This window comes from Streptopelia decaocto, assembly GCF_964273445.1.
Source record: "Streptopelia decaocto genome assembly, chromosome: 2".
Classification (NCBI taxonomy): domain Eukaryota; kingdom Metazoa; phylum Chordata; class Aves; order Columbiformes; family Columbidae; genus Streptopelia; species Streptopelia decaocto.
This window is the reverse complement of record NC_138655.1, coordinates 78,107,461-78,131,901: the sequence shown is the minus strand read 5'-3', so window position 1 is coordinate 78,131,901 and position 24,441 is coordinate 78,107,461. Positions and strand designations below refer to the sequence as shown.

Here is a 24,441-nt window from a genome sequence, read left to right as displayed (position 1 = left end):
ACCCTGGGAGGATCATTTCAGGCTGCAAGGCACTGCCTGTGAAATTATGGGAGTATTAAGACTGAACAAATTGTATTATTCAGTAATGTTACATTTAATTCCCTTGCACTCACTGATTGCTTTCACAAAACTAATGTGAGTTCTTCTTAGCCTGTAATTCACTAGCAAAACATATAAATTTTGAGTGGCAACATGGCCTTTCTAAAGTGTCATTACTGAGTAATCACCAAAAATATAAGTAAAAACATAAACAAGTTTAATAGTAGGTGTATTAACATGTAAATGGGAAGTTTAACTTATTTTTCAACTCGACACAACTAGGATACAAAAGAAAAGGTTCAAAGCTGCCACAGTCCTCAAAATATGTCAAATTATCCATTAGCTACTTGTGGTATTACAAAAGAGTTCTCCAGTTGAAACAGTAGGTCCCAGGTTACGTAGCAGAGTCACAGGAAAAATGGATTTAGCCTTTCTCCTAGCTAGGCAAATACAATAACACTACTGACACCTGTAACTTCCCCAGACACAAAATTTACAGGCATTGCATGCATTCTCATCCAAAGGTATCTTCAGAAAAACTTATAGCCCACAGAAAGACATAAAATCTTTTGAAGTGTTTTGATTTCTGCATAAAAGTATGGGCCATGAAAAACAGCATCACCAACAAGCAGCACTGACTTGAGCATGAAATGCAACACTGATGGCATGATTTGTCTGTGGAATATCAGTTGCTCTGTCAACTCGTGGCTAAATTCTTCAAGCTATAGAAGTCCATGGGATCAAACCTCTTCCTACACAGATTTCAGAAAGCAAGTTCGTTTAATCCTTCAGTAGACTACACAGATACCTCTGCTCTCAAGCCACATGAATTAGATATATACCACATTCTTCACACACAAAGAAAAATTGTCTGTCAGCAGCTGTCCCTCTCAAAGCAGGGAAAGTCACCACTTGCCTTCCCAACAAGTATGAACAACAACCTCAAGATGTAGCATAGACTGTACAAGCACATCTGCTAAAATTACCTTAAGAACAATTTTGTTGTCTGAAGTTGGTGTCCTTCCAACCCACAGAGCAAACTTGCAGGGATCTCCTTCTACATGTTCTGTGACACCCAGTTCAGAAGTCTGGAATTAAGAAAAATTTGTTAGGATGACACAGCATTATTTTCCCAGAAGCCACAATGGGATGCTAATATTCTAAGTAATTGAGCTCTGCTATTTAAAGAGATTTCTAGAAGCTTAAGGCTGAAGTAACAATAAACAACAGCATTGTTAATCTGAATCTTTGACTTGACAATTAAAGTATTATAACTCTAAAAAAAAGGGTGCTTGGTAAAAAATAAGTGTTGGCTTCTCTCCTTGTTGATTTCCATCAAGGAACACTGGCTACTTATTGATCTTTACATTTTATCTCTGAGAAGTTATGCTTAGGAATTCTTTTGATATCTTCTAAAACTCTGATCTCTTTCCTGCCAAAGGAGCCTTTCCCAACGGGTTTCCCTCCCTCTGAAACAGATGAAATAATTCAGAAATGCAGTTTCCCTGAAGAATTTTGTGGGACAACTACATTAACAATCAGTCTTTGGGAATGTTCTAATGTCAGACCTTAATAGCCAATTATCATCCAAATGTTTTCACTTTCCAACTGGAACAACATCTCAATCATGTGAATTAATTCCAGTTAAACAATTCATATAGGCTCTGCTCCAAAAAAAAAAATTACTAGCTAAGAAACACAGCTCAAACTACAAGAACTCTCACTCCAAAAGACAGCTGCTGAGCATTCTTGGATTATTAGAAGCTGTGTTTTTCCCCTCATACACATCTTTACTAGCACATAAACAGTTCATTACTAGAGATATTGGATACACAGTACCTGAGTAAAGGTAATTTTTTTCTTGTCTCACTTGGATGCTTGTGTTTTCTTTAAAAAAATCCAACCCAACACATCTACCCTTTCTGCTTTGTTGTCTCCTTTTGGTAAAATGGACTTTTCTTCATTGAAATACTTAAAAGCCTCAGATGCATTTTAAACTTGATTCACCAACAACTCTTATGTGTATTAAAAAGCTTGTAAAATACTTAATCCAACATTAACATTGCATTATGCAATCCAAAGAAAACACACCCTACCACACTGCCCAATATAAAGTCTGAATGGGCAAGACAGTACAATTTTTAACATTGTTTATTTTTTAAAGCCTTGTAAATTTAAAAGCTTTGGTACACTTGTTAATATTATTAATTTTACAAGGAACAACGTGGTAGAGGACTATACAGTAGAGTGGCAAAGCCAATGTATGTTGTTCACTGTCCCTTTCCATACTGGTGCTCATCAAATGAAACTAGTGGCAGGGAGTCGGGTTCAAAATCCAACGCAGGGAGGTTGGCCTGTGCCCAAAATATAGTCAAGCAATACAATTCTTTGCCAAAGGACACTGTAAATGCTAGAAGTCTGCATGTGGTCCAAGGACAAGCCCATGGAGGAGAAATTGGCTGCAGGTTATTGAATGCACAGAATCCCCATTCAGGTGAGGAAACTCCTGAACTGTCAGTTACTGGTGAGTGGGAGAGTATTCTGGCAAAGCAACACCTGCTTGCCTTGTTCCCACAGCCCTCCTTAGGCATTCGCTTTTGGACACTTTATCTTTTGCCAAAGGAGTTCATGAACACATTCTTGTACTAATACAAGTCATGCTGTTGAGTATCCTGTGCTGGAGAAACCATGATGGCCATCATGCCCAAAGTAAGGAGGAGGACCTCACTATTGTAAAACGACCTTCGAGCGGCAGGAGACATGACAATGTGAAAAAAAGAAAGATCTTTACTTCAAATCAACATACATGCTTTCAACATCTGTATGAAGGCCTTTTCTAAAGATCACACTACACGAATTGCTATAATAGCAAGCTTCACTACAGGATATTTTGCAAAACAGAATATGAAGACAGAAAGATACGCATGTATTTTTAAAATGAGATACAATAAGTGTCTTCAAGATTTCCAATAACTTCTCTAAGACCCAAGGCTATCACTAAATTCCTGTCAGAGGAACTGACATGACAAGCTTACAGGACCAATTTTTTGGCTCTGTCTCCCCACCCATGTAATGCCTTGGCAGCTGATGTTACCCTCCAGTACGCAGGAAGATTTTTGTATTTCAGATTCTTGAGAGCACCAAAGAAAGGTGTGATCAACAAAACAGTTGCAGCTGTGTTACCTGCTAGCTATCCTGTATCAGGAAGGAAAGCAAGTGTTGGAAATTAAGTGACAGAATATGCAAAGTAAGATAGGAAAAAAAGGAGGTTTTTTTGAACCAACCTGCTTTACCAGTTTGGACACAGAGGGGGGAAGGGGGAAAGAATGAAGGAAAGGGAGCTGAAAGCAGGGAGAAAAGGCTCAGTATTTATACCATCTAGAATCAGTCATATATCCCAATAAGATCAACAAAAGAATAATGTATTTTAGAGTGTGATCCTGAGATGTAATTTCATGTACTTTTTCTAAACTGTCTAGTAGAAAAGCTAATCTTGTCTCTGGCAGATGCAGAGCAAACCATGGGAGACTGTCTTCTCACTTGGCTAACAAAATTTATGGAGTGTTAATACTGGTCTCACCCAAGTCATCCAATGAGCCAGGAAGGGAAGGGTATGAATTGCAGGGTCAAATTGTGTAGTGCGTACATGCTACAGCTGAGGAAAGAGCAGATTATTTTTTTTTTCTAAAATGAGGAGAAAAAAATTTACATCTTTACATCTTTTCAGTAGCCCATAAGAGCTATCATTTTATTTACAAAATATTAGTGTAAGACTACGAGCCTCAGTAGACATTCTGGAATGAACTTTTCCATAACAAGGAGTTCTTGCCTTTCCAGACCAGTATATGTAGAATACCCACCAAACCAAATCCTTAGCACTGATATTGCTACAACAGCAATAGTAAACAAGCAAGATGAAGGCAGTTTATTAACCTCTTTTCATCTTTCTTCTTTATACAAATGAGCCTTAAAGAACCAGCAATCATACATACAATTAGCACAAAATCAGTCCAGCTCAATCTTGATTGTCCTTTGTCATGACACCCTTCAGTAGTTGTTTTCAGCCTACTCCTTCTCCTCAAAAGCATGACAAAGCAGCCAGCTTACAAGATTCAGTCTACACATTCCAAGGCTGTTCTGTCAGTGCACTGTAGGTTGTTCAGGTTCTTTGGGCACATTTAAATCATCTGAGCTTAGTACACAATCTAATTTAGACACTTTTCTAAATACGATCATTTGTACTTCCATACTTACGAAGAGTTTACTCTTGTAAATGTACTTGCTCCTTCCACTGGAGTCCTTTACTTCTTTACTGAAAACCAAGGACATCTCAAAAAGGAAAAGGTGCCTCTCTCTTCCCTTTCGAATCAGTGTTTTGGGGTCCCACACTTGGAAGGATTCTTGAAGGATGAGCTCTCCCTGAGATTCTATATTTTCATCAAAGCCTAAAAACCCAGGGAAAGATTCACCATGAAAAGTTGATAATGAGCAAATTAAAAAGCACAGCTTCTGTTTATTAAGTGATCTTATTTTTTTTTCCAAATATAGCTTGCAAAATACGGGATTCTGAGAAAGCAAAATGAAAAACAAGACTCGATTTCAACTTTGCAAAATACTTAGTAAACGTAGCTGTAGTTCAAGTCTAAGTGTAAATTTAGAGATCTAACTGTTAAGTTTATCAACTCTTCTGGTAATATTTCACCAACAAATGACATCTCTCTATGTCATCTTCTGGTAACCTCTTCCATGATGAAAATGATTTCTCTTACAAGCTCTCTGCCACTGTAGAAAAAGAACAGCTTGCAAAGACAGACAGAGCACTTCAAGTTGTTCTGACTTGGAAAGCTCCCAAGTGACACCTTTTCTGGTGAGATACCTTCCCTAATATGTACACAATGAGCATGTAAACATGTTCCATTAGGGCACGGAAGAAGATGGCACCTTGGAGATGTTGCCATGTGATTGGCCTGCCACTGAGTCACTCCAATATTGATCCACAATAAAGCAATAGCAGTTGGATTACTTATCTTGACACATAACAAAAAGATGAAGATTGAGAATATCAACAATTTTACTTCCACTGTGGTGGTACAGTGTTCTCCTGGTTTAATATACAACTTCAGAGTTGTAGGATAACAGAAATTAGTCTACCACACTCTTTTGCATGGTATTAAACTGCATTTTAAATAGATATTGCTTGCCAATATTCTCTGAAGAACACCATCCTTCTTAAGAAAACAACAGCTCTCATTGTTCTAAACAGGACAACAGTATGGAGAGCATCAGAGGCAAGTTGCATCAGGATGTTAATTCAAAACCCTCCAGAGACATAAAGAGGAAATGTGCTCACTCACTATATTTGTCTAACATGGGATGACTCAACGATACATGCATGAATAAAACCAACTTAGGCAAAAGATTAGGATATTCTCCAGAGTCACATTCCTAGTGTTAAAAGATTATTACCAATGCTGGTCAGCATTTATATTAACACTGTTTCCTGAAAAAAAAGCATTTGGAACTGATCCTGCAAACTGACCAACATTTCTATTACTTACAATCAGGGAAGAAAGGTGCTTTTGAGCATCCACATGATCAAGGATCACATGTCAAACCAAACTGAGTTTTATAGTAACTTGTACAATAGTGGAAATTTTATTACAAGCTCCATTTTAGTACTAGAAGGCAGCAAGAGGAAAAGGAATATTGTTTAAAAGCACCCATAAGCCTTTATTCAGCAACTGCAAGGTAAGGTAGTTCTGCTTTTATCTCAAAAAATTTAAATGCCAAAGAAAAACAGCTTCATGACTAAATGTATGATGGCACCATCATACAAGATAATGTGCCAATTACAAAACAGATTTTGGCAGAAAGCTGTTCTAAGCACATAGAAGCAATTACATCCAACCTCCACTGTGTGCCATGAACATGATTATGCTGTTCTGGCTAAGGCTCAGGCTAAATTGTCTTACGTTGACATTTTACTGCCAGAAGATACATTTCATTTCAATCAGAAGTCTGTTATGGAACAGGCAGCAAACAGATGTGAAAACGACAAACTTCTTGGAGACAATTATTTGATATATAAATCAGTAAATCACCTCTAATACACTTATGGTCCTCGTATTAAGAAGCCAAGGATATAGTTAGAAAACATATCCAAAGCTGTTTTGTCTGACAATTCACCTATCACGTCTTAGGTGAGTAGTGGAAAACTTTGTTAACCTACATATTTTTCAGATGTGCAGTGTCAGAGCTATAGATCAGGATGAAAAAACATTTAAAAAAATTAGCAAAACTGTACTAGTTGTCTGTCACAATTTTCCTAAGTAAGTTTGCATTTTTTATACTTCCAAATAAAAGGTGTATAAAATAGAAACCCAGAGATAAGAAAATGTTCACATTCTTCAGATCTTCTTGACATAGAGTAATATAAAAAGTTATTAAACAAAGTTAATCTACAGCACATGACTGAGCTGGAAAGCCAGTTTGAATCCTACCTTCCAGCATGCTGAGGTGCATGGCATCATTGGCTCGCTTTGGCACACTAAGCATCACCTCCAGGCCATCCTTAATCTCACCTTTACCTTCTTCACAGCACGTGAGCAGCTCCTGCAAAACATGAGCAGATATGAATACTCTTTATCATGTTTTTCTACACCGATACGATAGACAACCCAATACTGCCTTCTAAACACCAAAGAATCATTTTTGGTATGTAAAATCTTTTTGAACTTCTTACTTTGCCAATGACATGACAGCATATTTTGCATTTATCATGATCTATTCTTCAAGGAGCCACCCAAGCTTTCAGTTAATCACCTCTAATTTTAACAAGATCACCTGGAAAAGGGAAACAACGCACCTGTTTTTAAAAAGGCTAGAAAGAACTACTGACTTGTCAGCCTCACCTCTGTGCCTGGGAAGACCATGGAACGAATCCTCCTAGAAGCTCTGCTAAGGTACATGGAGGACTGGGAAGTGATACAAGACCATCAGCACAGCTTCACCAAGAGCAAGTCCTGCCTGACCAACCTAGTAGCCTTCTGTGATGAAGTAAATATATCAGTGGACAATGGGCTATGGATGTCATATATCTGGACTTCTGTAAAGGCCGGAGGCCAATTGTATCTTGGGCTGCATCAAAGGGAGCGTGACCAGCAGTTCAAGGGAGATGATTCTGCCTCTCTACTCTGCTCTGCTCAGACCCCACCTGGAGTCCTGCATCCAGCTCTGGCGCCCTCAGTACAGGAAAGACATGGACCTGTTGGAGAGGGGGCAGAGGAGGCCACAAAAACGATCAGAGGGCTGGAACAGCTCTGCTGTGAGGACAGGCTGAGAGCATTGGGAGTGTTCAGCCTGGAGAAGACAAGGCTCCAGAGATACCTTAATGCAGCGTTTCAGTACTTAAAAGCAACCTATGAGAAAGATGGGCACAGACTTTTAAGTCGTGCCTGTTACAATAAGACAAGGGGTAATGGTTTTAAAAACTAAAGGAGGGGAGATTCAGGCTAGACCACAGGAAGAAATTTTTTACAATGCAGGTGGTGAAACACTGGCCCAGGTTGCCCACAGAGGTGGTAGATGCCCCATCCCTGGAGACATTCCAGGCCAGGCTGGATGGGGCTCTGAGCACCCTGATCTAGTTGAAGAAGTCCCTGCTCATGGCAGGAGGATCTGACTAGATGAACTTTGAAGGTCCCTTCCAACCCAAACTGTTCTATGATGTGCTTAATAAGAAATCTTCAAAAGTTACATAAAGGACAGTGTTTTTTCCGATAAGCACACACACAGCTATCAGATGCAGTGCTACGTCAACACCAAGAACAACAAAGCTGCCAAGACATGAAGATGGTGGAAAGCAGGACAGCACAAAAGGACACCTCCTCGCCTCAATCTTTGCTTCACTGCACCAAAGACCTGCTCTGTGCTACTGCTGATAAGAGGATTTACGTTGTTTCATTTCAAATATTCAGTGAATTACTCTATTCTGTGTTCACACAGTTAAAAGCATCCTACAAACAAAATTTTTGAATACAAACAAGCATTAACTAATGGACAGAAGTCAGAGAATGGAATATGCTGAAACACTGTAGTAGAATTTAGGGTGATGCAGTTCCCTGCCCATTGAACATCCCACAGATATTAACATAACAGCACCTCAGCTGTTCAAATTTCCTCATATCTTCTGAGCATTTAAACAGTATCAAGATAAAATGTGGCTTACGTAAACAAAAGGGCATATTATGTTCCTTCTATTATTCAAAAGGTCTACTTAATTCATTTGCTCAGGTTAAATTCCCTTTTCCTTTGTAAAGTGAAAGCCAGGTGACTCCTACTATTATCATCACTACCCTATTTTTATTCAACTGCCAATACCACCATCACAGCAAAACACTACATCATCATGCTCAAATCTTGCATGACAACTCCACAGAACAGTGTAACTAAATAGCTTCCAGGAGGCACAGAAGATGAGCAGCTTCAACATCATTTGGAGAAATAAGCAGAACTTCTAAAACTCTTACATGTTTCAGCTATCATTCAAATTTTGGGGTCTACATCCTTCCATGTTTTATGCTGCTCTTCTTACAGGGGGATGGAGGAGGGAAGAAAACCCAACAACCACCAAATAAATCCATTTTACTATGCAGCAAAGCCACCTGGCTCTGCAAACACAGGTGAAACCTATTTATCTTCAATAATGTAGCAGCTAAAGCTTATTTAGATTAAAAAAAAAAATTATTTGAATCAATACCCCAAAATTTCTGAAACAGCACAGTCTAGAGTATTTCTGTATGTTATCATTTCATCAAGTTGCACCTTCTTGCAAGGGAGAACAGACAGATGCGGCAGAGCGGTGGATGTGGTCTACCTTGACTTCAGTAAAGCCTTTGACACAGTCTCCCACAGCATCCTCACAGCTAAGTTGAGGAGGTGTGGTCTAGACAATAGAGTAGTGAGGTGGGTTGCAAACTGGCTTAGGGAGAGAAGCCAGAGAGTGGTAGTCAATGGTGCGGAGTCTAGTTGGAGGCCAGTATCTAGTGGAGTGCCTCAGGGGTCAGTGCTGGGGCCAATATTATTCAATATATTCATTAACGATTTGGACGAGGGAATTGAGTGTACTATCAGCAAGTTTGCTGATGACACTAAGCTGGGAGGAGTGGCTGACACGCTGGAGGGCTGTGCTGCCATCCAGCGGGACCTGGACAGGCTGGAGAGTTGGGCGGGGAATAACCTAATGAAATTTAACAAGGGCAAGTGTAGAGTCCTGCATCTGGGCAGGAACAACCCCAGGTTCCAGTATAGGTTGGGAGATTACATATTAGAGAGCAGTGTAGGGGAAAGGGACCTGGGGGTCCTGGTGTACAACAGGATGACCATGAGCCAGCACTGTGCCCTTGTGGCCAGGAAGGCCAATGGCATCCTGGGGTGTATTAGAAGGGGGGTGGTTAGTAGATCGAGAGAGGTCCTCCTTCCCCTCTACTCCGCCCTGGTGAGACCACATCTGGAATATTGTGTCCAGTTCTGGGCCCCTCAGTTCCAGAAGGACAGGGAACTGCTGGAGAGGGTCCAGCGTAGGGCAATGAAGATGATGAAGGGAGTGGAGCACCTCCCTTATGAAGAAAGGCTGAGGGAGCTGGGTCTCTTTAGTTTGGAGAAGAGGAGACTAAGGGGGGACCTTATTAATGTTTATAAATATATAAAGGGTGAGTGCCATGAGGATGGAGCCAGGCTCTTCTCGGTGGCAAACAATGATAGGACAAGGGGTAATGGGTTCAAACTGGAACACAAGAGGTTCCACTTAAATTTGAGAAGAAACTTCTTCTCAGTAAGGGTGACAGAGCACTGGAACAGGCTGCCCAGGGAAGTGGTGGAGTCTCCTTCTCTGGAGACATTCAAAACCCGCCTGGACATGTTCCTGTGCGACCTCACCTAGGTGTTCCTGCTCCAGCAGGGGGATTGGACTGGATGATCTTTTGAGGTCCCTTCCAATCCCAAACATACTGTGATACTGTGATATGTTTCAGTTAAAAATGACAGCCTTGTTTCCATCCAACTTGACCTGACATAGCCTGCAGTGCTTTTCAGAAATTTTAAAAACAATCATCCACAGCAGCTCTCAAGTAGAAAGGGGAGACACAGATCAGTTACAGTGCTTTCGTAGGCTGCTATTACAAAACAAGCAATGCCACCTAACAGAGACCCAGCACAGTTGAGGAACGCTGCTGCTCAGTCAACAAGTCATCTGTTTGTGCAAAAGCTCTACAGATACTCAGTGCGTGTTAGTGTGTGTATGTGTACACACACACATAATATACATTTATGTATTTTGTAAATATTTTACATTATAGTTATATATACAAACATATAAAAATGACTACATTTTACAGTACTTAATATCATAAACATAGCTAATGGCTTGCCAAAATTTGTCACAGAAACCATTACAAAAATGTGCCTGTCTATACAGCCATGAATTACTTTTCTACTCTGGAAATGCAAATTATATTTTCTAAGTAAACATTAACAGAGAGGTATTTTTTTCTTATTTACAGGAATCTGGACAAAAAGTTGCTTATTTATGCGCTCTTTCATTTTCAGTGGTCTCCTTAAATAAATACCCCAGCAATATTTGAGGCTGCCCAGGATGCTGCAGTTTCAGAGTGCAGAGTAAAAAATTCCTCCTGATTTCAGCAAGAGCTTTTCTTTCTCTAGAACAGCAGAAGAACTGATGAAGAAACAGAAGAACGGAAGAAGAACTTTGAATTAATACTGACCTTTAAAAGAAGCTGGTATTTTGTTATCCTTTGGACAGGTTTGATAAGGTAAGAGGAGATAGAGTTGGCCAGTCCATGCCGCTGTTGTATCTCCTACATGAAAAAGCAAACATTTGAGGACTATGACCACCAACACTCAGATATAGACTACTTTGAGGACTGTGCAATAATATACATTAAATACAAAATCTATTTTAGCAAGAAGAAATTAAAAAAAAAAGACAAGATAAGATATTCCAGCCACAGCATATAATCATGTTGTGCATCTGCCTGCTCACTTTGTACAAACAAAAGATTACCACCTCCAAGGGTACGTGTGAAGTGTTTCAACAAACCTAAATACAAACAGCAATGACTAGGGATATTGAACATGAGGCAATACGTTTGGTTTTTTGTTGTTGTTATTTTTTGTTTATTTTGTTTTAATTATAATCTGTATTTCTTTTGTTACTCTCAGGAGGGAAAATAAAACAAATTTCACTGTTCTGGGAACAGCCAGGTCTATCACAGGAAAGCTGAGGTGGAGGTTTCTTAGCATTACCTGCTATTATAGTTTAACCATTCATAGTCACAGAAAGCCTTTCCCCACAAGGGGGAGCACGAAGTAACATTTTCCAACTAAAGGAAAGCAGTTAACAAAACGCCTAAAAAAAAGCAGCCACTTAGAAACAAAAAAATAATGACTTCCACAAAGCTAATGGAGGAAAACGGAATTAGATGATAATTAGATGGGATAATTACAGATTTCAAGTAATGATCATGGCTGAACTTCGTGGTCAGTGTTTGCCATTTATCACAGTATTGATTGTATGTATTTTAACCACACAATTTCTAACAGCAAGTTATGCACCTCAGCTATGTGCTTTCCAACCATTACAGTATCAGAAATTCACAAGATAGGATAGATATGACATTTTCATATGGCCTAGTGGTGGCATCAATGGAAGCCCCTCAAATTACCTGTGTGCAGAATTAGGTCTTGACACTTCTAATCCACTTCAGGTGGATTAGGGGATGGAGAGCTCTGAATACACTGGTAGAACAGGGAAATCAAAGGATGCTCCTTTGGTGGTGGTGGCAAGAACTTATTTCTAATACAGTTTTATCAGAGCCCTTTGTTACTTTTTAAAAAAATAGTATTTACTACATTTTTCTATATTTCTTGTTGTAGCTGCCTTATTTCCTGTAACTTACCTGCTCTTCTTCAAGCACTGAAAACTTAAGAGGCTTCAGAAAAAGGCTTTTTTAAGGAGAATGCTTAGAATCCCCATCTCCCCAGGGACAGACTTCTGAAATTAATGCTAAGAACTCCAGGGATTAATTTTTTTTATGTCCTTACCTCTACTTCTACAAACAATTTTTTAAAAAATTGTAGTGTAACTTACACAGCTAGTGGCTCAGCAAAGTGGAGAAGGAAACAAAAAAAGGCTGGAGAGCAACCTAATCAAATAATCTGTAAATACACATTCAATCAAAACTCATTCAGTGTGGCAAAAATTCCTCCCTAAAACCTCTAACAGCTGCTACATTTTGGTCCTTTCTTAAGCAGAATATCACATGTAGACCAAGTAACCTTGGGACTGAATAAGCAAGGTGGTTAGTTTAGCAGCTCTGAACAATGGCAGTCAACTGAATTACCACTACATACAAGTACAATTTAAAGGTGGTCCAAAATTTTAACAGTGACTAAGCACATAAAAATGCCAGGATTTGCAGAATGTGCTTTCAAGGGCTGAAGATTCATTGTCTCAGTTGCTGCTGCCAGAACCTGCTTCCGGTTCTGAACTGCTCTGATGTGTGACAGTGACTTCTTAGATTTGATTTGACAGCTTTATGAGACCAACTGAGCAACAGAAGTTAACCATGTGAATACAGGAATGATTTTCCTTAAGCTGACACTAAATTGCAGCACTAGTACCAGGAAACTTGCATTTTCTTAAGAAATTAGACACTCCGCATAACTGCAAGTACATGATTCAAACTGCCAAGGCATACTCTTAAAATGGACACAACGTACTTACATCAAAATATGCTCCTGCATGTTCTAATATCAGCTGGGTAGAATCTGGCTTATTTTTACAGTACGTAACATACATTTGGAATTTGTCGGCCTGCAAAACAGAATGTAAATTTACACAGGTTATCAGAGAGCACCATTTCTCTCTCCAAGTTTTTACACAGTTATCAGAGAACGTATCTTTTCTCTCAAGAAATTGAACTATACAGAATTATTTTCCCATTCAAAGTGGCAGCATAAGAAAATAAATCAGGCAAGTAAGACTGAAAACAATAGCAATGTATGCAAAAGTAGATTATTCAGAGCTAAGACAAAGATACAAAACCAAACCTGAATGCAGGTTTAGGCAACCTGCATAAACTTCAAGAGCAGCTAAGCGTTGGCATCTGACAGCAGTGCCTTAATTTTTTTGTTCCCAGTTAAAGATACACATATTTTTACTCAAATTCGAAGAAGTACTTTTACAAATTTCACAAATTAAAAAGGGATCTGAGATCAAGAATCCATCCCTTCACACTTCCAATCTCCCTTGTTACTTCTAAACATAAATCTGATTTCATTACCCAAGTAACGAAGCAGTGCCCAACATCTTCTGGTAACTGTTCATATTTTTCCAGCTCCTTGAGGAATATACTGTGGGTAGAAAACAAACAAATAGTACAAGGCACATAAAACATTTTCATTAGGGCAGCTGACACTGATCTATTGTCTGTGAATGAAGGCCATTAGAAAACTTGCTATAATTCATACCAACAGCATGAATTAAAGAAATAAAGATAACAGGAATTGATAAAAATGTGTAATAACACAAAAAATATAAAATGTAATTCAATACAAATTCTGATGTCAAGATCAGAAATTGATCCCGCAGACATGCAGTTAACACATAATAGTACACAAAAATATAATAACTGCTGTTGTTCTCCACCAAGGAGGTTTCCTACTGTTTCAGTTCCAAAAAATGTTTAGCCTTCATCTCAAGAAAAAAAAGGTGACTTGCTTTTTGGATGCTCAAACTAACACAAAGCATACAAAGGACTGTAAAATTGGGTTCTGGGATATACCATGTATATTTTATTACTTAGAAGAATCATAATCCAATACAAAGACCAACGAATTAACAAAGAGGGAAGATTCAGAGCAAGCCTTCCATACACAGATCTACCCAGGAACTAATCCACTCAGAAGAAACGTATTGGACAAGACTCTTTCATGCTCTGTACTCAAGTAAACCTAACAATGGTGGGACATCTCCACAGAAGCTTCAAAGACCTACAAAAGACTGGGGAGCGCTACTTTTTCCCACTAGCAGTTGCACTTGGAAAACAGAAATGAGGGCTCTGAAGGAATGACAGTCTTAAATTTAGGTCTGTGCCATATCTGTATTCTACTGACTTCAGTGGTTTCCATCTCGTTAGAAAACTGGAAAGCCAACAGCAAAATTTTGATGTACCCAAATAGACATATTTCAGCTTTTAAGAAATTGAGACTGAAAAAGACAGTTTCTAATGGGGTACCTACCCAGCTGCAAAAAGCAACAACTGAAGCAATTTAGCTATGTGACTTAGCAAGAAATCTTTTTAATTTTTAATGGAAAATTGTCCATTATTCATATGCACAATATTTTCATTAGGAAATCCCCCAGGTCATCATTTGGATTTAGCAGTAATGTGGAAATGGAAGATAAGTCACTCACTTGTTGTGGAACTCATAGATTTCCTGCATGTTTCCAAAGATAATGTGCTCTTTGTTTACAATACCAGGTGGAATCTCCTCAACTCCGCTTGTCATTTCCCATAGATATGTCTGCCCAGAACAAAAAAGATGCATAAAAAGTCATGGTAAACTCTGAAGAGAAGCACCCAGCTATCTGTAAGTATGCATTCCTGGAGAGAAACTGGGGGAAGATCACACAGCGGCATCGTCTCCAATTGTGACAGTACCTGTTGTGTCAAATATACCTTGTGATTTTGACAGTAAAATGGAAGTTCTAAAACTGACAATTTAACACAGTCCCTGAGACTTCATAGTTTAAAATGCACAGTGTTCTTGACAACCTCTAATGCTTTAGGATATACATTATCAAGGTCAGGTCTGCAGTCTAGAAGTTCATGGATTCTGCAACGGCTAACACTGAACATTACTTGCTTCAGCATAATAATTACTGGGCACTTTTCCATGGAATGTCTCTGAATTTCTGTTCAAAAAGTCAGCTAGTAGCAGACCATGTGATACAGATAATAAGAGAATTAACACAAGCTCTTCTCTATTGCTGGCAAAGCAAATAAAGTAAACCCCTCCTTTTTCCCTTACCTCTCTGAAACAAAAAAGCCCACATGTTTATGAATTGTGAAAGGAGCAAATGCTGAAACTCATTACTGACAAAAGCAAAACATATAGGATTAATTCCAAAATGGCTGATATCAGATGTAATTCTAAGTTTCTTCTTAACAGCAGAAAAGATACTTAATTTGGTCCTATGGCTGCAAACCAGTCATGCTTGGCTGTTAAACCAGAAAGAAACAGAAAGCACTGGACTGAATCCTGTCTTCAAAGATTAGTGAAAAAAAGAAAACTTACATCCATGCATTCCCGGAGGTCTCTTACATAAGCCTTTTCTGTTTGAATTAGCTCAGCCATAATGAACCTTAGGTGACAACAGAAAGAACAATCAAATTTCAGTCTGTTAAATCATTATGAATGCATAATAACCAGAATATATCTTTGTCCTCATCAGTCTTTGCTTTTTCCACTGCTGCAAGAAAAAATTGAGAACTGAAACGTGAAGAGATGCAACAGGTGAAGGAAACAGAAGAGGTAACATCCCTCCATTACTAACCAGCTCAAAAAGCATGTTAAAGAATGTCTAACACAGTTTTGAAAGTTTAAGATTCTGACATGCTAGATCTATGAGAACAAGCATATGAATAAAAAGCAATAGGAGCTACTGAGTAATATCACTCTCTCTTTACCATTTATCCAATTTTTAAACTGCCAGACAACTGTTTCATTATTAGGATTGACTTATGCATTCTCATTGATTAAAAATAAATAAATGTATTACTCTTTCCTGCGGGCTGACTTCCGTTTTTCTTCATTAAGCTCATGAGCAGCATCACGCAGTTTCACCTCTGACCCAGGGACACTGGCTGGGATTATATCCAGCTGCAAGCTTTTGCTCTTTATTAAAGAGAGGAAGAAATGATTAAGAAAGATGACAGGAGAAAACAATAGCTAAATCAAATGCAAGCAAAGCTTGCATCACACTCAAATTTCTCTTACCGATTTATTGGAATCGGAGGAAATACCCAGAGCTTTCTCTAAAGAGGTCCTGTACTTCTCCATGCGCAGGGAAAAGTCTCTGTACCTCTTATCCACTGCTGTGACACATTTTTTAATCTCTGTTGCATGAGCATGCCCTTTTTCACAAAAGCCATCAGCCAGCTGTATCAACAACTTCACCCTCTCTTTGGTTTGCTAGGAAAACAGGAAAATATTGAACAGTTAATAGCTCTACCTGTCATAAAGGGGGTCATTCTGCTTAACCTGCTACGAAGTGCAGTTGCAGAAGCCACCACATGAGCTAGCTTCCTCCTCCCTCTTCCCAGAACTCCTTTAAACAGCACAATAAATAATAATAAATAATAAAATAAAATAATAAAAACAGCACAAGATGAATACAGGTTTCCTTGAGTTTTATTATTACATGACTAAAGCAATTATTTCTTTTTCTTTCAAAAGTGTGCTCCATATCTAACCCAGAGATTAAATTCTTCTAGGCAAGCTTTTCAAAGCATGGGTGTTCTCCTTGCATCAATACAAAGGAGTCTGGATGCCAAAAGGGATATTTTGTTCCTTACCACTGAAGCCCTGGTATTGGACCTGGTCCACAGTCTCAAGAATCTACCTCCTTTAGACACCACTGAAATGCTGAGATGGAGGTAAATCTTGTTGTATGCTTCACATTTCAATGGATTAAGACTATATTCTTTATATCTTTTTTAAATTATGTTTTGTTGTCACATCGTTCTTTGAGAGAAACTAAGTTACCAAATCTGTAACTAAGTGTTTTTCCCAATTGGCAAAGCTGCCTAAGACTAGGCACTTTCTTTCATGTAAATCATAAATCATCCACAGTAGATGAATTTATATCTCTACCTCTCTGATACCCTGTCAGAGTAAAGTGCACTGTCAGGGCCCTTGGTAACAGGGAGTTAAGCAGAACAATCAATAAAAACTTGACTTTTCTATATCAGTTGGAAAATCAACAGTATTTGTTCTTTTTCTCTCATCCTTTTTTCTTTCTTAATGGTTCCTCATCCAAGCATTTATTTTCACTACAGAATTAGCAAGGGCTAATGCATCCTCCCGATAGGTAGTGAAATGCCAAGGGAGTGGCACTAACAACATCCTTTCAAAAGGGGCACCCACGTCATCTACTGACTGACAGAGGAAACAAGGGGGGCAGGGGTGGCTCTGCATGCTGGGAGGGATCCAGCAGAGCAAAGGCTGGAGCAAAACTCGGAAGAAAATCCAGGTTTGAAAAGGAAAAGTGATCTCTGTTCTTTCTGGATTCTCTTTTCTCCCTTCCCACACGTCCCATGACCAACTCCATCTCCAAGTCTCTTCTCTTTCGAGGTGGTCCTTCAGACAAATTAACACTTGCTTACTTTCTTGGGCTCTACTATTTCTCTATGAAGACTGTAGAGCCAAGAGGTGGAAACAGGTGACAGTTTGAACAGGTGACAAAGCAAAACACAGAGACAGACAAGGCTACATAAGCTCATGTACTTCAGTCACGCACTAGTTGTCTGTCTTTCACCTGTGTAAACTGGTAAGCCCCACAAGTGTCATATGCATCTCTGTATAGGCCTCCAGAGATGCAGAATAACACAACACTGCCATGGCTCAAGAAGTTACTGCAGAATCACACAATACTTTAATAAAATGAGTAACCTAACGAGTAAAGCGCTTTTTTTTTTTTTTTTTTTTTTTGGGGGGGGGGGGTGGTGGTGGCAGAATTTTTGTGTTTTGGTTGTGGGTTTTTTTGTTGTTCTTGTTTGGGTGGGTTTTGTTTGTTTTTGTCCTGGTTTTGTTAAGAAACAAGTTTCTCTTTTAGTGAATTTGCCTGTCAGCTAAAGCCTTCATATTAGCTGCATTTTCCTGGAGAAGCAGATACATGTTTTGGTAAACATACCAATGGAATGCAAAGTTATTGATAAGCATGGATGGACATCTCGCGAGAGGGGCAACGAGAAACAAGTGAGCAAGAAACTGACCAACTGTGTATAACATTCCATTCATGTGAATACTTCATATAAAAGTGGGAGATCACGAGGATCTCATCCCTTTTTTTCCTTTTTCCTTCTTTTCCCTTCTGCTTATGGCTGACATTAGGAGAGGACCTTGCTAGTTGTCCCTGCGAACTGAGGCCTAGTGAGTGACTGAATCCAGCTCCGGTTGGCTGCAGAGTCCAATCCAGGACTTTGGGTGCTGGCTCTGCAGTTGCTGAGACTTTCAAGATTGGTTTTGTATATTTTGTATTATTTTCTCTACTCTTATTAGTAGCATTAGTAAAACATCTTTAATTTTTTCCAACTCTCTTCTCCCTGTCCTCCTTTTCCTCCCGATTGCCTGTCCTTAGTGGGAAGGGGGGAGAAGGAGGGGCAAAAAGGGGGAAGGGGGTGGGGGGAGGAGGTTAACAATACATCTGCCAGGGTTTTATTGTCACCCTGCAATCTAAACCCTTGACAGTTTTTAATCTTACAAAATTTTATTTACTTATTTTACCTTCGCTGTGATCTGAAATTCTTCATGTTCTTTTAACAGCTCTTGAGTGTGCTGGATGCTGGAGCCAGTGGAAGTATGTGTGGATAAATAAAACTCTCCATTGTCATGAATCCATTCCAGAGCCTAAATAAAGCAATAATGAAGGAAAAGTTAGAGAGAAGGCAACATACTTTTGCCAGTAGAAACCATCTGTAATCAGTATTTCACAAACACAGATTGGCCACAGGTAAATTTTACTCTATGTAACTCATAGCAATCATATAATACCTCTACAACAGGGGTGTCAAGCTCATTTTCACCAGGGCTCACATCAGCCTCACAGTTGCCTTCAAAGGGCCAAATGTAATTTTAGGACTGTAAAAATGTAGTAGTTATATTTACACAGCTTGACACCCCTGCTCCACAATATTGGTTTGTAACACTACTACAGGACTATAGTAGTCCACTACTAAAAGTTCTATGTCTACAGCTTTGTTAGCATACTCCCTAGCTGAGCAAAAATCACTTCTTTGGTGCGACACAGGACAGCTGTACTCAGAAATATGCATTTTCCAGCTTGTAAAAATGTACATAAGACTGCCAAATGCGTAGGCTAAACTTTCCAAGCACATAAGATTTAAGTATCATTTCACTCTTTAGTTGACAAGTATTCCAGTCTCACAAAGTAAGGTCTATAGTTACATGTACTCCTAGAATTTAAACCTGCAGCAGAGGAGGAATGGTGAGATGTATCAGTTATACCAATTAACACATGTGTAAGTAGTAAAAGACGAGAACTAAGAACTGCAAACTAAAATTGTTTCCTTTCCACATCCTGGCACCTTACTGTCTCACTGCTGAGAACAATGCTGACCCATATTATTATCTATGTTTTAACCACATTAATATTTGCTGCCCTTTGAAGCATTACTCAGTGGCTGCAAGGAATCCTACTCTCTGGCTACTGGAAGGAAAAAAAAATTCTCAAACTGCTGTATAAGAGTAAAAATCAAAAACGTAACTGAAGACTGACATTACCAAGTCATTTGCAGCTCTGAATACATGCTACTACTGCAGCAGTATGCAGAGGCACTTAGAAACTTAGACAGTTCTTGGTTCTGACAAAGCCAGCATCAGATGTTCACTGAGTTTAATACACCCTGCTTAGCACCGTCTTGTTACTAAATGCATGTGTATCTTCTGTGTCTTCAGTAAATACATGCAGCACTAGACAAAAAATTTAATAGCTCAGGAGAAAAAGTAGTAGATTGCTAATGGGTCCTCATTCTTTCTTCTATCTCTCGTACTTTCAGTTTACGCTTTCGTCTATCCACATTACCAAGAACAGAAAAAGTTTTATCTTGGTGGACAGTATTATACTGAATCAGAAAAGGCATCATCTGTATAATTCCACCAATGATTTAAGCTCATCAAGGCTGTTACTGAATAACTTTGATTCTCTTCCTTCCACTTAGGATGCTTTTGCCTCTTGGTACAAATACTAAAGTAAGCAGAAAAATTCAACACTGAACATGAACAGTAGGATGCCATTCACCTAGTCACATACTAGTGCAAATGCAAGCCTGATGAGATGTGTCTGTACTTTTCAAGTGTCGCTGATGGAAACAAACCAACAACTCTTGGGCTACTGTTAAGAAAAGGGACATTTCAACCAACCACCCCGTACAATACCCTTTGTCATTCTAATGTCAATCTTTGCAAGTCAGGACTGATAAGGACAAGCAGCATGGCTATTGCCGATATTACAAACAACATTCATTTTGATACTTTTTAACCTCCATGAGTTTTTTGGTGATTTTATTACATAATGCTGGAATGAATGATAAACAATAAAACTTCTCCTCCCCAAATTTTGCCCTTTCATAATTTGCTGGCAGCTCTCTAGAACCACAATATGACAGAAAGTTCATCTTAACGTTAAGTCCTACAGTTCAGATCAGCTCTCATTGCATGTGAGGATCAGGATTGTATGCTGGAGACACGTATCACCGTACAAGAACTGGAGAAATCAATTTAGTGATCAGGTGAGCCTTTAACTCTGGAATGACAGAGTATCATTGTCCTCACAAACTACCATGGTACCTGCTCCCATTGCACGGTATCAAGTTCTGAAAGCACAAAAAATGTATTCTTCCAACTTCCAAACAAAAATCTAAATGAAAACAGCAACACTTCAATTTTTTTGCTAGTCAGTGTGCAGTCCATATATGGTTTGGTTTGCTTTGCGATGACCGAACTCATGATTGCTGAAAAATGGGATTTACAATGAAAATGCTGACAGAACATTATCTCCAGTGTTTGACTGTTAGTCAGTAATCTCTATACAAAAGCAAGTAGGTCATGTGCTTGGCAGAGGTTGGAGTTAAGGTTATTCAAAAGTTGGGTGGGGGGCAGGGAAGAGGTGGTGGTGTTGTTTTGAAGAGGTATTAATTTTTAACTTCACTCCAAGATTTATCTTCCATTACTTTATTTGGGAAAGCATGAAAGACAGACTTTAGAAATCTTTCAAGAGATCAAAACAGACCACTAGGATTTAAGCCTCTGTCTACATTGGCTGTCAGAAAGAAATAAAAAATTAGTTTTTTGAGTCCTTTGCAGTAGATCTAACTATATGTCACACTATGGGCATTGTGTCCTTTTCTGAAGAACAGGAAGAGACAGCTTCCTTTCTTTGTCCTATATCCAGTTAAAAAAAAAAAAAAAAAGAAAGTAAAAACCACTGCAGATCATTCCAGTTACTAATTCTGCCTTGGAACCCCCTTATTTTTATGGCTTGTGTTTTGATTACTGAAGGGGAATTTTTGTGTGTGTGGTAGTTACTTAGTAGTTCTTTCCAGACTGATAAATTCAACAAAATACAAGTAGATCTACCATGCAAGAAAATCACAAAACCAAGCACATGCAGATTTGCAAAACCAAAGTCACTCAGTTATTATTGTTTCATGAATTATCCAACTTGTCAGTTTTCTAGAAATGCCAATCAACTTAATTAGATGTTTTTTTCCCCCCAACATCTGAGAAAAATGTTGCTGCCTGTTACTTCTCTGGTCAAATTAGGTGTGTGTATAAAAGTTAACAAGCAGAACAATTTGTCATACACAAGCTTGCAGAAATGAGATACGCCAGTACCAGATCGAGCTGGCAGAAGCAAAACACTACCTTTAAGGTACAGCAGTAAAGTCATATTGTCTCAACAGATTTAGTTGTTTTGTATTAAAGGAAAAGCAAATAACCTCACTTTCTATTATAATCACTGATCTTTCAGCCATTTGAAATATTTAAATCAATAGCAAATTTGCTATTGTGGGACAAGTCAGTGTATGTCCAATCTCGATCACATTAAAGAGAATTTTTATTTAAAACCCTCACCTGTTTTGCACTTCTTTCAAACACCACATACTGTTGGCATTGATCAAGACGTCTTTTACGCATGGTCCAATAATGCAGCACACGGTTCTCCCTCTGGAAGAGTTCATTCAAGATATCTGAAGAAATGAAAATAGTTTTATGACAAACCATTTTGGAATATCATATTAAAAGCAGCAGAATAAAGAACTTTATATTGTAGAATTTACAATACACTTTCTCTTTCTGTTACTCTGTTTTGCTCTTTTCCCTTATATTAACGAAACACAGTGTTCTTCTTTCATCATAATTTACAGAAATGTTTGTTAAAGAAACTAGAGATGCAATTAAAAACTAGAGATGCATCTTTTTTCTCTCAAATATTTTTCATACAGGGACTGCCACTACTTAGAATTGAAAATGTAGTCTGATAATGATAGTTCTTGACAGGGTTTTCTCAGAAAGAACAAGCATGCACAAGTAATCACTACATGCTTGACATCTCATATTAATCACAATTAAAAAAAATTTTCTGAGTATTCTGGTCTCTTATAAAATATTTTAATAATTTAATACACATGAGCAAATACATAACCCTAGGTCACTATAGGAAAAAAATGACATAAACAGACATTAAATGTATAGAAACACAAGTAATTAAAAAAATACACAATTATTAAGTTTGTAATTCCCCTTAAAAAAAAAAAAATCAAAACCAACAGTAGTATAATTGAGTAAGCTGACTTGTTCAAATATGAGTGTTCATTGAGCCTTCAGAAAATTTCCAGGTAATCAAATAATTAACTCCACAACTTGCTATTCCATTCCTGAGTATCAGAAACTGTCTGCCATTGAGAAGTTGCATCCAAATTCCACTGTCAACCCGCAATTCCACATGTCTGGCTTATAAATTCTTCCTGGATGGCAAAGACAATATGCTCACAATATGCAAAAGATTTTATCTGAACTCTGCTTCTTTAACATTGTTTTTCTTCAAACAAAGAAATACTAGCAGTTTCTTGTGAAGCTCACTTCGCCCACTGCTTCCTCCAGAGCAGCAGTACTACCAGACTTTGTAGCTACCGCAAACCCAGATGGCAACCTGAAATACACAGGAATGGGACATACAACGTCTCTGCCAGGTCACTTTGTCAGAGTGCACAAAACCCAATGGGAGGTCTACCAGATGCTGAAGAAACCACAAAAAGGCCTCATTCTTCACAATAATGCTTTACTTGCTTTTTACCTTATACCCACAGCGGGCTATTTTCCATAATTATGAGCAGAGGTTATCAGGTGCTACACCTCTTAAGACCTCTACATTCCCCTGCTGCACTGCACAGGTTCACCATGCCTTACACCCCAAAAGCTAACAACTAACAACTCCAAGAAACAGTTTGACAGAGAAGCTCAAATAAAGGGAGCCTGAGAGGAAAAGCATCTCTATCTCTGTCAGTGATCTGGGACCAATTACAACCCCTTGTCATAGCCTCCCTGAGGATTATGAAACCTGTCTACATCTCTGCCAACATCCTCCTCCTTGGAAGCACCGTATTCCCACTTGCCACAGAGCATTGAGATCACCGAGGACTTGCACTTGGTTAGAATCTGGTCACTGTGGCCAAGGTTTTCTTCCCACCTCAGCTGATCTGTCCCTTAGCCAAGCCATGAGCTGATCTGCTATGAGCCTCGCCTGCTTTCTCAGTTTTATTTCTGCCTTACATCACCTCCAAAACGCTTGTTCAGAATATATACTAGATTTTAGGGGGCAGGGGTACACAATTATCATTATATAATGCATACACCCAACCGGACGCACCCTATAAAAAGACATCTTAATAATGACGTGAATGAAGTAGTTCTGACAAAGAGCAAGTAAGGTGAATTTAGCTAATTGGAACAGCATTTGTTCTTCCAGGACATGATACAGATGGCAAGACAGTGAGAGATACTTGGCTGGGCACTGTTTGTGCTACTACCATTAATTTCTTGGACTGACAAGGAAAAGAAAAATTATTCTATAAAATATGCAAAGGAAGCTACAAAACATCAATGTTTAATACTAGATTTGGATGAGCAGGTCTATCTCAAGCCTTCTGAACTACAGTCCCCACTGTTTTTATTTTCTTTGATTCCAACATTTTTTAGGATTGTTTCCTAAACTTCCAGTTTATTCCCCAGACTCAAGAGAGCTTTCCGCCCCCTCTTTGCATCCTGCACTCTCTACCTATCTTAAAATATAAGCACCGCTAGACAAGTTCCTGCACTATGTTCAGTTGCAGCTTGTACCGTACACAGCAGAGTCACAAATGAAATTGGCAGCGGAAGCAAAGATGCTTCATTTCTGAGCTTACAGCAACTGTCACCCACTGAATCCACCTGACATAGCACAGTTTCAGGCCGCAACTCCTTCCTAAAATTAATCTTTGGCATGGTGTCTGATACAGTATTTTGATACTCTTAACTGTA

General features: G+C 38.8%; 1 protein-coding gene across 8 annotated transcripts in view; it reads right to left on the bottom strand.

Annotated features, from left to right (window-relative positions):
• Positions 1-24,441, bottom strand: part of TRIO (trio Rho guanine nucleotide exchange factor) — a 256,340-nt gene that overhangs the window by 80,538 nt on the left and 151,361 nt on the right. For all 8 annotated transcript variants that reach the window (XM_082046525.1, XM_082046524.1, XM_082046527.1 and 5 more), the window contains 12 exons: positions 21,997-22,112; positions 18,628-18,750; positions 16,120-16,314; positions 15,902-16,017; positions 15,418-15,484; positions 14,534-14,643; positions 13,401-13,470; positions 12,842-12,931; positions 10,821-10,913; positions 6,540-6,651; positions 4,294-4,484; positions 1,026-1,127 (listed from right to left, as the gene is read on the bottom strand). In XM_082046525.1, coding sequence (XP_081902651.1) covers positions 1,026-1,127; positions 4,294-4,484; positions 6,540-6,651; positions 10,821-10,913; positions 12,842-12,931; positions 13,401-13,470; positions 14,534-14,643; positions 15,418-15,484; positions 15,902-16,017; positions 16,120-16,314; positions 18,628-18,750; positions 21,997-22,112 — 1,385 coding nt within the window. The remainder of the gene's footprint in view (positions 1-1,025; positions 1,128-4,293; positions 4,485-6,539; positions 6,652-10,820; positions 10,914-12,841; positions 12,932-13,400; positions 13,471-14,533; positions 14,644-15,417; positions 15,485-15,901; positions 16,018-16,119; positions 16,315-18,627; positions 18,751-21,996; positions 22,113-24,441) is intronic.